The sequence below is a fragment of the Aedes albopictus genome, chromosome 2, assembly GCF_035046485.1.
Source record: "Aedes albopictus strain Foshan chromosome 2, AalbF5, whole genome shotgun sequence".
Classification (NCBI taxonomy): Eukaryota; Metazoa; Arthropoda; class Insecta; order Diptera; family Culicidae; genus Aedes; species Aedes albopictus.
The window spans coordinates 58,992,735-59,006,078 of NC_085137.1; the positions used below are offsets into that span (position 1 = coordinate 58,992,735).

Below are 13,344 nucleotides of genomic sequence, written 5' to 3' on the forward strand. Positions count from 1 at the left end.
AAAAGTGCTCGTTTGTTTCTCTACTATGCGGAATTCGATATGAAAAAGTGAAAAAAGTGCAGTTTGCCTATGCTGCGCAATGGGAAATTTTGGCGGAGCCCCTCTTTTCATAGGTTTCTCATTCCTGCCACCAGATGCGGAGGGATCGTTAGCTTCCGTTGGAGTTGCCTATATCACACTTTTATTTAAGATTTCGCACTCTGTCGCAGTCCAGTTAGCAATGCAATAAACTATACAAGCAGAAACCACTAATCGGGGTTTCGACTGGTAGGATAATATTTACTGACATCACCCTAAAATTCGAGCACATTTTTTCGAGTTTGGTTCGATTTTGCCGCCGCGATTGGCTCACAGCTCTTGCCCTGACAGCTCCGTCCGTCATCACGTATCTGAAAAAAAGCAAAGAAAAAGTGATGTGTCAAACGAAAATATTTACGTGAACCCATTTCTCGCCTCCGAAAAGAGAAGGGTGTCTTGTTCGGTGAAAATTGCTGAAAAATTGCCAATTTCTAGCTTATTTTGTAGTGAAAACTTCAATATCAGTGCACCAAAATGTCGTCTTGAGCTGTGTAATGTTTAAAAGTGGTGGCACACCAGAAAAAGGGTGCTAAATTGGATCAATAGTGTTGTGTTACGTTGCTTCTGCTTCCTCTCCTTGTTTCGTTCGGTTGCTGCTGCTGCTTCTCTAAATGGTAGTGAATCATTGAAAAAGCAAACAACTTGTGCAACCGCGGAGGTGGCAGTCTACCTACTCTAGAGGAATCTGTAATCTGTGTTGAGGTGCTTCCGGGATCACACTAGTCGGACAACGGAACCGGGGTGAATCCCGAGTGCGGGTGCAGTGTTACGAGTGCGTCGGGCTTACGCCACGAGCAATGACAATGGGAGATGATACTCCAGTGGTCACTTCCTTGGTGCTGCCAATTTTGATACGTCCGATTCTTTCACAGGTGGGTAATAGTAGTAGGTAATAGTGTCATGCTGAGCTCGTGCAATCCAGTAGCAGCTGGACCACAATCAGAAGCAATTCCCGGAAGAAAAAAGTTGCCTGGTTAGCTTCCTTTCCTAGACCGTCTGGGGGATTTATGTTTGCTCTGCTGCAGACATATCTTAGAAAGGGAAACACACAAAACTTGACTTTCTTGTTTTGGCCTTCATAAGCTCGAACGTAATTGGTAATAGAGCTCAGATACTGAATAGCAAAATGCGAGACACAGTGGAAAAAATATTGTAACTATTCGTACTTTTTTAAAACTTTGGTTTATATTTAAACTTTTTCCATACAACGTTGACCTTCTAAACGTTGTATGGAAAAAAAAATGAAATTTGATCGTATCAACCAGGAACAAAGCTACTTTCTAGATAGTAAAGCCGAAAGAGAGCTATGAACAAAACTGTCCCTACGCGGAGAAAGCTCATCGTTTTGTAGATAGTTAACTTCGTGTGACTGCGAACTCTGTTCGATCGTAGAGTTCTGTGGAGTCCAAAGTATGCTCGATTTCCTGCCACAATGCGTCCCTGAAGTTCTCTGCTGATGTCGTTGTCAGCGGTCACCAGTTATAGCCCAAGTACACGAATTCTTCAACCGCCTTGATTTGATCACCATCGATATAAATTCGGGGTGGCGGGCGTGGTGATTCTTCCCTGAAGCCCATTGCCATCTTGTACTTTGGCTTCGACACATTAATGACTAATCCGATTCGCCTGGCTTCATTCTTCAGACGGATATACGTTTCCGCCATCGATTCAAATTTGCGAGATATGTATAATATCATCAGTGAAACCAAGCAGCTGAACGGACTTCGTGAAAATCGTTCCACTCGTGTTTATCCCCGCTCTCCTTATTTACACCCTCTAAAGCAATGTTAAACAGCAAGCACGAAAAACATGCCGTAACCCTCTGCGAGGTCCATCGTCGCCTTGATCGATCGTATCATTTTATCCGGGATTCAGTATTCGTGCATAATCTGCCATAGCTGGTCTTGATCGAACGGCGATTCAAAATCGATGTACGTTGTATTCGCGGCATTTCTGCAACACCTGGCGGATGACGAACATTTGATCCGTTGTAGCACGTTCACCCATGAATCCAGCCTGATATTGACCCATGAACTCTCTTATAATCGCTATCCAACTTGTCGCCCTTTTTGTAGATGGGACACACGATAACTTCCATCCATTTTATAGCTATAGCTCGGATAAACTGAGAGAAGCGCTCAAATTTCAACAGATGTACATGAAAACTTATAGGCTGAAAACTTGTGGGCTAACAGAGACGTAGCACTTCTTCTGCAGATGGTTTCGACGTTTTCATCACTGGCGATTTGGCTTCCGATAATGAAGGACTCTGAACCATACGCTGTTGGCTGTTAGGTTAGGCCCGTTCTCCCACTTCGTTGCGAGGTCCGCTGGGTTCTGTTTGATCCAATCGAGGAATGGACTGGGGGTCCTCGAGGGAGCCACCTTTGTTTTCGCTGCAACAAGTACACATTCAGGCCTTTTCTTGTGTCATCACAAAATGGCTTCTTCAGAATCATCATCCAAATTCAACTTTACACAGTATTGCACAAATACATTTACGTAAGAAAATCAACGCTTACCTTTTCTCTAAAATTCTCCACTTCACGCAAGATATTTTGAAAAGAAATATAGAACACACTATTCCAATTAAATTTCTCTTTCGAACTATCTATACCACAAAGGAATATTTTCACTCCAACTTGAAAATTATTCAAATTTGTCTCAACCGCAACAAGAGTTCGATGGCAATGTTTACCACCCACCACAGTACAACGACGACGACAGCAGCGCGACGCGACGGTGCTGTTCGGCGCACAATCATCGATCATTGAACGCAGTGATGTCGATCTTGCGGGCCAATTCATCAATAAAATCAATCAAAATCATTGAAATGGTCAACTCAAATTTATCGGTTATACGTCGTAAAATCCAAAACTGTTCTTCGAATGATTATTGTTGTACTTTGAATCACATATGATAGTAATAAAAGCAAATAATTTTTATTTGTGAAATCTCCTCCGCACTGTCCGCCAACACTGCTGCTGCTTGCAAACATCAACAGCGGAAGAGCCTACTAAGAGTATTCGATCATTTTTAGCTTATTACACATAAAATTCGGTGTTTTTCGTAATATTGAGACATGTTTTATTGTTATTTAGCAAGACAGAGTAGTCTACTGCTTGAATTACTTTTAAATGATTAATAATCTTAAAATGTTTACATTGGTGAAAGCGAGACAAAGAGGTGCTATTTTTGTTTGTTTGTTTATAGAACAAATGTAAAAAGGCAACACCACTACTGTTGCGCTCGATGATTGTTGGAAATAAGAATCGAAAAAGAAGTGCTGAAATAGGAGTGATACAGGGAGTCACCTTCAGGGTTCGACGACCGAAAATACGCTACTAAAGTGTACGCAGGCTTACTGGTATCCACAAATACGTGAAGTTGAAGTGGGTCCAACTTTTCCATCTTTGTTGTAGATCGTCTTCTACTTTTTCGTTCCACTGTCCAGACTCCTCGCAGATAAAAGAGGCTCAGCAAACCCAAGGAATCAAAGAGCAACCATATGTCTTTTTGTAGGATATTTGTCGCCCTCCAACAGATCAGCTATTTCTTCCGTCATCTCGCATGAGCATTGGTGACCGTACACTTCGTAGTTGCTACTCCGTAGTTGACCAGAGTTAGCGAAATTGACCAAAGAACCAACAGATGAGGCTTGGTATTAGCACAACATCCTCAATGTATACATTCCGAGAGCTCCAACCGAGGGTCAATAACGGCGCCGGCCACGTCCTTACGGTTAACCGGGGAATGGAAGAAATGTTAGTTTGACAACCGTTGCTACTAGAGGTTGTATATACAGTACACAGCTGTCCACAGTTGCTACTAGAGGTTGTATATACACAGTCCATTGTTCCACAGTTGTCACGGAAAGGATTTTTTATTAGTAGGGAAGGATGGGTAGTTGCATAGATCAGAATTCACTTTGGTAAGCAATGTGATTTATGCAACTGTTAACATAAACAAAACACACATACAATTGTGTCACCTCACAATTTAGAAGAATGGTGAGACCCTGATGATTCAGAATAGAATTTTGAGGAAGTCTTATGTAACGAGAGAGATCTGGCGCCACCTCGCAATTAGGAGGACTGGTGCATTATACCTACATCGTTACTTGCTTTTATTATCATGAAATCGAGATATTGAACCAAACTTTTGTGCTGACATCGATAACTCTAGAAGGACGGCCCCCCGACAAAACCAAAAAAACAATACCATTCAATTGTGGACAAGATAAAATAGCATCACTTTCATCCTCGTCTAGACCGGAAAGCCATCCCCCAGGGTATAAATTCAACAACCAAGTCGACACTCACAGTGACGAATCGTACAAATTAGGTGAAGAATTGTTACATATACATGAGGTATACAAAAATAGATATCACAACAAATATCAACAGGAGAAGTATAGATCAGTTCTTGAAAATATATTATAAATCAAACATGAATGAGAATATGGAACGAGCTCACCCATTAGGATCCATCTTTGCGTCTAGGAAGGCATGCAATTACACCAGTGATCATGATGACCATTCGATGCCACGGAAATATCTACACGACCGAGCATCACAAACGGAACTCGATTCTTCCCCTTAGCAGCACGCACACACATCGTCCGACGGCCGAGAAAAAAAAGCCCATCACACCGGCGAACACGAAGGGAAACGCAACCCACTTGTCCAAGTCTTTCTTCGCACTCTCAGTGATTTCTTCCGTCATCTCGGTCGAGAAACTTAAATTGTCTTCCTTTGTCAATTTTGCATGTACCTTTTGTCTTTTCTAAATTTAACTTCACCTTTGCTGCTATTGAATAACCAGATCCTCACTTTTATCGCCTCCTCTGTGGACCCATAACTTTCAAGAAAGTCATCCGCATAGTGATTGTCCACTAAATGCCTTCGACTGCTCGGTGGTACGCCTCTTTAAAATACTTGGCATTCTTGTTTTAATGTATTGAGCTGATCCGGGAAGCAGGTACACTTGAAATGTTTCAGACGGATCGTTGTGGCAAAGGAACTGCTTTGAGTGGCGATCCTCCTTGCGTATAAGCATTTGGTTAAACATTTCCTTAATATCAGAACAGCCCACCTGGAACTGGCGAAACCATAGAATGCCGGGCAGGGACGTAAGTTAGTCGGGACTTTCAGTAGTACTGATGGGCTGTTCATAAACCATGTAGACTTTTTGGGGGGTAGGGGGGGGGGGGGTGTCTGGCAAAAGTCTACGCTCCATACAAATTTTCAAATGTTTGTATTGCCAAAAGACTACGAAGGTGTGGGGGGGGGGGGTTTCTGAAATGACTAAAATTTGGTCTACGTGGTTTATGAACAGTCCCTAAGTTGAGAGAGATTCCGTTCACGACTGCCCTAGCATCTCAGTTCATGCGAATCTTGCCTGGCTTCCGAGGTTTCACTACTGCTCCTAGCGGCAAGAACCTACCACACGCGTCTAATGTTGATGCGTGCTAGCTCCTCCTTAGTAGCACGATGTGCTTATTCTTTTTTCTAATAATCCATCAGTTGTCTCTGTAACGCTGTCGTACATGATCACACTTCCATAACTGGGCTGTCTCAAAGTGGTTGCCGATCCGCCACGTGGTATCTGTAGTATTCGCAGAACATGTTCTGCTGCTGATACGATGGAAGTCACGAAATGTATACCGGTGTCCTCCATAGAGAAGAAATCCTTGACAAGATGATCAAAAATCTGGTGCGATGCACAGTCACAGGCATGTCTACTGATAACTGTTGTCCGTCGCTCTCTTTCCCGCTTATATGCACCAGCCTGATCTGGTTTTAACAAGTTATGGGTTCACGTTTGTATCCTTCACGCCATTTCTGCCGTGTGTAGCATACTTGTCCCATAGGAAAACTATGCTGCCCACGGCAGATTTCAATGGAACAATCAAATCCAAGTTGTTAACTCCAATAAATAGCTTCGGAATTACCTTGGAGTTGCTCTTAACCCTTGAAGCCTCAAGACAAACTTTTTTATTTTCAATCGGCTAATACTGAGGAACTGTAATATATAAATTTAATTACAAGTTTCGACTGGATGATGGTTGGTTTTTCATGTAGCATGTAGCAACAACAACACAGTAAAACAACTGTATAAAACAGCCAAAGATCCCGTTCCCTACATACAGAAGTCCAACGTCGTCTACAAAATAGCTTGCAGAGACTGCTCCGGTTGCTACATTGGTATGACCAAGAACCAGCTGCGTACGAGAATGTATGGTCATCAAACGTTAATAAACACGTTAGATAGGAAGCTCTCAGCTGGATCCTCATACAGTGATCCAGAGATACTGCTACTATCGCAGAAGACGGATCTGATGGAGCACTGTATACAACACCAGCACAGATTCGACGTAGCTAACCCAACCATCATAGACTGTTGTTTCAAAACACAGTCTCTCCCTGTTTTGGAGATGTGCCACATTCTCACCACTCCACAAACAGTGAACCGTCGTACCGATACGGAAGACATGAGCGCTACCTACAGCTTTCTCATCGCATCGGTAGACGATCTCCGGAGAGAAAACAGACGAACAGAGGAATCGAGCAATCAATACACTGATGCGAGACACACAACACAGATCACACCGTCGGCTAATACCACTTTACACACGGATGAGTAACAGCTGATCAGTCGAGGCGATAGTCTGCACCGGCAGGTAGTGTCCGTGTACTAGCTAGGGAATTCCCAAACTCAACCGGAACGAATGGCCCAAAAGTGTACCAGATGGCGTGACCCTTTTCAACCCGACGGTTTACAAATTGTACGAAATTGTGTGACCTGTTGATTTGTATATCGAGTGAGTTTGTGTTATGTAAATTTGTATGTTTAATGTTAATTTGTGCCAATTTTAATAAAACATTTAGGCCCTGAAGATGGTCCGATAGCCGGACCGAAACGTCGGCGATGATATGTAATTAATCAACGCAATTTGTTAGACTACAAGCCTAATTTTTTTCCGAAAAACCAACCATCATCCAGTCGAAACTTGTAATCAAACAACATGGCGGAAACACACACGTCTTTCTACATTAAAATTGGCCAAGACTATGGACCCGCGGTCCAGAAAATTTTCAAAGAGTACGCGAGTAACAATCGTAAATTGGGAAATATGCTGAGTCGGAAGAATTTCCTCATCGAGTGCAGACGGAATGGGTTTGTTCCACAACACATTGTTCACTCGCTGAAGTGTGTACAAGAACTGCTAGCAACGAGAGCCCGTACGCCCGTAAACTGGCAAACAATATCATGCGATTCCAGAAGACATTGCTCAATGTCGAAATTGAGGATGCCTTCTACCGTATCAAGGTGCTACATCGGGAATTGGCACATCTGCGGTCCCAAATCGTGAACGACACGGATCCGGTCATATATCAGCAGTTCTTCACAAGCCAAGAATTTGCGTCCTACAGCAATTTGCACAACAGAACGGACCAGACCAACCGGAAGCTCCGTCGTATCGTTTCGAGAGCGGTGGACGATAACCAGGATCACCTCCCGGCAGTTAACGAAAGAGCGATCTTGAACACGACTACGAAAGCGATTCCCCCGGAGACCGAGATACTGCTGAGCATGGGTCCTAAGTTCGTCTTACCGTACAAAACACCGTCGCACATCCCGTTTTTTCATATGACAGCTGACGTGGAAAACGTTCTTTCGTTAGGAGAGGACCAAGACGTACGTGAGCGCACGAGATGTCAAATCGTAAACCACATACAAAACTTCGTGCCAAGATTTCCGAGCAACAGCCCGTCACAGCTCGAGCGATTCTGTCACAAAGCAGAAATCCAAACGAGGAAATTCGTCAAAGACAACCCGGACATCCTAATCACGGAAGCAGACAAGGGGAACAGGACGGTGGTCATGAGTTTGGAGGACTACGATGGGAAGATAATGCAGCTCGTCAACGACACCGATACGTACGAACCACTGAAAGCAGATCCGACAGAAAAATCGGCACCAACATTTCAAAAGGGCGTAACTGCATTTGGAAGTAATACCTTCTTTCAAAGCTGTAGGTCGTACTGCCTCCCTTACACTCAAACCACCGTGGTTGTCGGAAAGAGGAGAGTTTTTCCCATCTGGTACTTGTTGTGAAAAACATGGAAATCATAACACATGATCCACAGCTTTAAAAGAAGGTGATGATTCCAAAAGCAGTTACGCCCTTTTGAAATGTTGGTGTCGAAATACCAGCGGAAAAACAACAGCATGGTTCAACGCCTGATCAATCTGCAGCTAATCGACGGTAAAACTAAACACCAGTTGATGTGCTACAACGCGGTGTGTCCACGCATATATGGATTACCCAAGGCACACAAGCAAGGAATGCCGCTACGCCCAGTGGTGCCCAACGTAACAGCACCAACGTACCACCTCAGCAAATACATCGCGCAAATATTACAGTCGTCGTTCACCAGCGAATACGATGCCAGGGACTCGAGGACCTTCTGTGAGTATGTGAACGAACTGGATGTACCCCCGAACCACATAATGGTCTCACTTGATGCCGTATCCCTGTTTACTAACGTAACCAAGCCATGTGTCATCCATGACGTCATCATGATATGGGACCAAATGGCGATTCGTCTATGGATCTGACATTTTATTATAATTCTGAACTTTTTAACATCTTCAAATGATAGGCCAAAGCAAGAACACGATGCTGAGGTGTTATCTAGCATGAGTCGCATCTGAAACATAGTCCTAGACTAAGTCCCAGATGTGTATTTCTAGTAAGACCCTGGGTACACTGTTCCTTGAGACCATAATCATTTTGGACCTGAAAAGATGATTTTTTGATGTAGAGTGTTTAAGAAGAATTTGTTAGGTATACCAAAGCCCTTCTTTTAAAAGTATCACTCATGTGAATAAACACCTAGAATTCAAACACGGGCCAAATTTTTAGCCAACGAGTTATTAGAAGTTCATTGCATACTTTTAGGTGTTTATCGGTGTATGGAGGTATTTGTCCCAATTTACAAAATTGATTCCAATTTGTAGAAACACGTTTCGCCAAGAAATTAAAGACCAGATTTAGATTCCACTTTAACAGATCTATCGAGAATAAACAGCTACATATTTATTGATAAGGTAGTCAAATGGCAGCTGTAGAAAATACCACCAAAACATTGCACCAGGAAACACTTATTTCCGGAGCAAAATCAGGTTCAAGCATGGACTTTCGATTTGACAACTACCTTTACATGAAGTACAACACTTTCCATCGATCATAGTGAAAACTATTAATTATTATATACATATTATAGTTTCTCAGTATGTGTGTCTTTTGTGGGTCTCCAGTTAGCCTAGTGGTTAAGGCTTAAATTAAGTCAATCCGGAGACGGCGGGTGCGATTCCCGTTCCAGTTGGGAAAAATTTCTCAAATCCCTGGGCATAGTGTGTCATTGTACCTACTTGCCACACAATATACAAACTCATGCAATGGCAGGCAAAGAAAGCCCTTCAATTGTGTAGAACTGCTCAAAGAACACTAAGTTGAAGGGAGGCAAGCCATGTTCCAGTGGGAGTAGCGGAAGAGCCAAAAAAGAAGAATCAGTATCAGCTGATTGAAAAGCTTGTCCTGAGGATTTGAGGGTTAACAGAAAGATAAGATGTTCGAAGGCCTTTTAAATGTACGAACTACTCGGAGAGTTGATCGTATGACAGCGATTGTATGGGCAATGGAAGCTCTTTTACGTTTTCTACTTCTTGCAGTAAGTGCCTTTTCCATTAGTTAATGCAACTGTAAGCGACCTCTTCTCTGTGCGTGATACGTTCGCTATGTGCGCTATCCATAGCAAACACAACGGAATCGTTACACCTTCGACACCCAGCTCTCTGACCAGGCTGTCTCCAACTAATGTTAAAAATGATCCATCGTCGTGAAATGCAAAGGTTGGACCTGTGAAACTGATTCGTTGGGCCCGTGCAGGGTCACTGGTAGTATTGTAGAGTATACACAAACTAACGTAGTGTTTATAAAACAGCTTATATGAATACTGACCAATAGGATGGTTTGCCAGAGTCGCGAGGCATGACTTGTCTGACAGCTATCTGCGTGGAGTAGGGGGCGTATTTATTGCAGACTACATCCCAAATTGGACTATCACACTTTTTATGGAACGCCTGAAAAGTGTGATAAAAGTGCACATTTGCCTCGGATCGTCTCGACGTCTTCGGGGCACTTATTCCTCCATTTACAAGGAATAAGTGCACCGAAGACCTCAATTCGATCCGACGTATCCCTGCGCTGTAATCACACTTTGAAGGCGTGTGCATACTATTGTGTCAGTCCAATTTGGGGTGCAGTCAGCAATATTTGCGGACAAATGTCTGGTTCACCTGGCTAAGGGAAAGATCCTCTGACCAAAGATGCAGGCTACACTGCCGATGCAGATATAGACGCGACCGCTGGCGAGGTTGCCGACACAGGTCCAATGGCTGGCGCAGGAATCCGCCGGGTATGTTGTTAGGTGGTATGGACAGGATCTCGCAAATTTGTGTTGCATACAAAATGGAAGCTAAATTTGTTGCGTACGTTTCAACAATAGAGTTAATAAACTATAGAGGACGAATGTCGCTGCTGTTCCCTTTGTTCTCGCTCGCAAACATGTCGGGTATCTATCTGTCAAACTGCATACTTTTTCGCTTTGACACTTATAGCCCGGCCTATCTCCGCCAGCAAGAGATGTTTCGGCAGTGACGCCAGCGACATTCTTCCTCTATAGTTTATTAACTCTATTGTTTCAACTCGTGAAGAATTTCTGAAGAAGAATGTGGTACGATTTCAATTGAAAATTGCTTGTTGGACTTTCTTGTGGATAAACGGAATATCAAAAGAAGCCTGTGAAGATATTTTTATAGCTAGTTTCTGTTGAATACCTACATCCAAAATATTGAATTTCTTAGTCCTCTACAAATTCGTAGTAGAATACGCGGGAAACTTGTGCACTTTCACTACCTCAAAATAGGGTTTGCATAAACGGATCTAAAGTAATCTAGAGCCAATTGTTTTACCATATTCCGGTTGTCCAACATTTTCAGCTTCGGTCCGGAGGCTGTGTAAATTGATTGTTTAGTTCGTGTCTGTTTCGCTTCATTGCATTTGTGGTGCCACCAAAACCATAACCACTCAAAGCTAACTATCCTGCTTCGAGCAACAAATCGACTGATAAATTGTGCACCTGACGTATAGTAACTAATGATCTTTAATAAAGATGAAAAATTAAATGTTCGGTTTTCTTTTGTTCATTCTGCAGTTGGAGCGGCGCGATGTAGTCGCTTCGCAGACATTGAGGGCTGCCTTGACCAAGGCCGAGCAGACCCATCCGGGTATGACGTACGATCTGGTCATGGGAATCATTCGGAAGGGCGACATCAATGTCAACATGAACGAGAGCATCCTCCGGCTACAGGGAGCAGCGACTGATACTGATCGTGAGTATTATTACACTGAGCTAAAAATAAATATATCTTGGATATATCTTGGATGGATTCGAAGCAATTCTTCTTTAAATAACCTAAAAGTGTTTAACGGCAGTTTTGTCGTTATTTGTTATTTATATTATTTTGTGAATATTTAAGCCCTTACCATGATTTTTCCAAAAATTATTCGATGAAATACTCACCGGAATTTAGCCGAACATAGCTTGTTAAAAACAGAAATTTTATAAGACCTCTGTCCTTAATGCTATAAATTTTATTGTAACTATCCCAATTTATTTCAAAAGTTAGTCAAACATTTCTCTTGAATTGATGCTAACAATTTTCTTAATTCTTTCCTTATTTATATCAAATTAAAATTCTCTATGTGATGTGTCTTTATTATTTCCAAGTAGGTACCTGGAAAAGTCAGAGAATTTTATTCTAATGAACGAGCAAGCCATCATGGTTATTTAAATAAGTTTTGAAGGAATGCTCGAACAAAACTGTACGGCAGATATTGTGATAGTTCACTTTGAAAGGCCTACTTCCACGTTGGTTTGACTGTTATTAAATATCACACTTATTCTATTCTAATCCTTTTCCGCAGTTATTGAATACCGACTGAACCGCACCGAGGACGCCTTCCAGGAGCTTAACAAAAAGTCTGCCGCCCTCAAGCGCATCCTGAGCCGCATTCCCGACGAAATCACCGACCGGAAAACGTTTCTGGAAACCATCAAGTAAGTCAAGCGGAATCCACCCGAGCACTAAATGAACGATCATTAATGAACTTTACAATGTTTGATTCGTGTTGTTGTTTATTCCACCTTTGTTCAAACCCAGGGAAATCGCCAGTGCCATTAAAAAGTTGCTGGACGCGGTGAACGAGGTGGTCGGTTTCATTCCAGGCTCGTCCGGCAAACAGGCGGTCGAGCAACGCAAGAAGGAGTTCGTCAAGTATTCGAAAAAGTTCAGCACCACTCTCAAGGAATACTTTAAGGAGGGAGAGTACGTTCAAGCTTGAGGCTATTTTTGTTTTAAATATTTCTAACGTTGCATTTTTTCCCCCTCTTTCAGAGCCAACGCCGTTTTCGTGAGTGCTTTGTACCTGATACATCAGACGAATCAAATTATGATCACAGTGAAGAACAAGTGCGAATAGGCAGGATGGGGCGTCCACTTCCACGAGGGTTGGCTGGCAAGCGATTCTAAATAAGACAGAAAAATGATATACTAAACAAATTGTTTTACATTACATTTCCTTGGGGCTGGCCTTCTTCGGGTGTGATGTTTCCGGAACTGAACGGGGACGGCCACTCACCTAGACACACAGATATAGGTTATGTATGCAGATGAGTTCTTTATTTAGTGAAACAAGAAAAAGTACTACAAGGGATAAGGAAGGACTACATATTTCAAATAGAAAGGAGAACAATAGACACATTCTACTGGAAAGAATGAGAGGAACGTAATTGATGTCGTATTATATATTAAACATATTATTACTTTATTATTAATTATTATTGAGATAGAAAGGAATAAAATTAATTTTTAAAACCTGGTAAATTGATTTCATTAGTGGTTTATTTAAAAATAGTGATCAATACACTAGCCAGCAAATCTAAACCACCTTCAGAAAACCAGGAACCTGATCCAGTTTACATATGTTGCTAAAAATGAAGTCTACGTTACCCAACGAACATTTTTGCTGTATAAGAGTGGAACAAAACACTTTTAAGCAAACTTCAGCTTAAGAAACTGTTGTTCAGCCATTTATGTTCTTTGGGCATGTTTGACGAAATAAATAAATAGGAT

The 13,344-nt window shown here is 42.3% G+C and overlaps 1 protein-coding gene across 1 annotated transcript; it reads left to right on the forward strand.

Moving 5' to 3' along the window:
* Window positions 1-470: 470 nt before the first annotated feature.
* LOC109421631 (programmed cell death protein 10) lies at window positions 471-13,099 on the forward strand. The gene is made up of 5 exons (XM_029871302.2): window positions 471-950; window positions 11,364-11,541; window positions 12,137-12,269; window positions 12,373-12,537; window positions 12,607-13,099. Exons 1-5 carry the CDS (start codon window positions 876-878, stop codon window positions 12,689-12,691), a joined length of 636 nt encoding a protein of 211 aa, XP_029727162.1. The 5' UTR covers window positions 471-875; the 3' UTR covers window positions 12,692-13,099.
* Window positions 13,100-13,344: the final 245 nt, after the last annotated feature.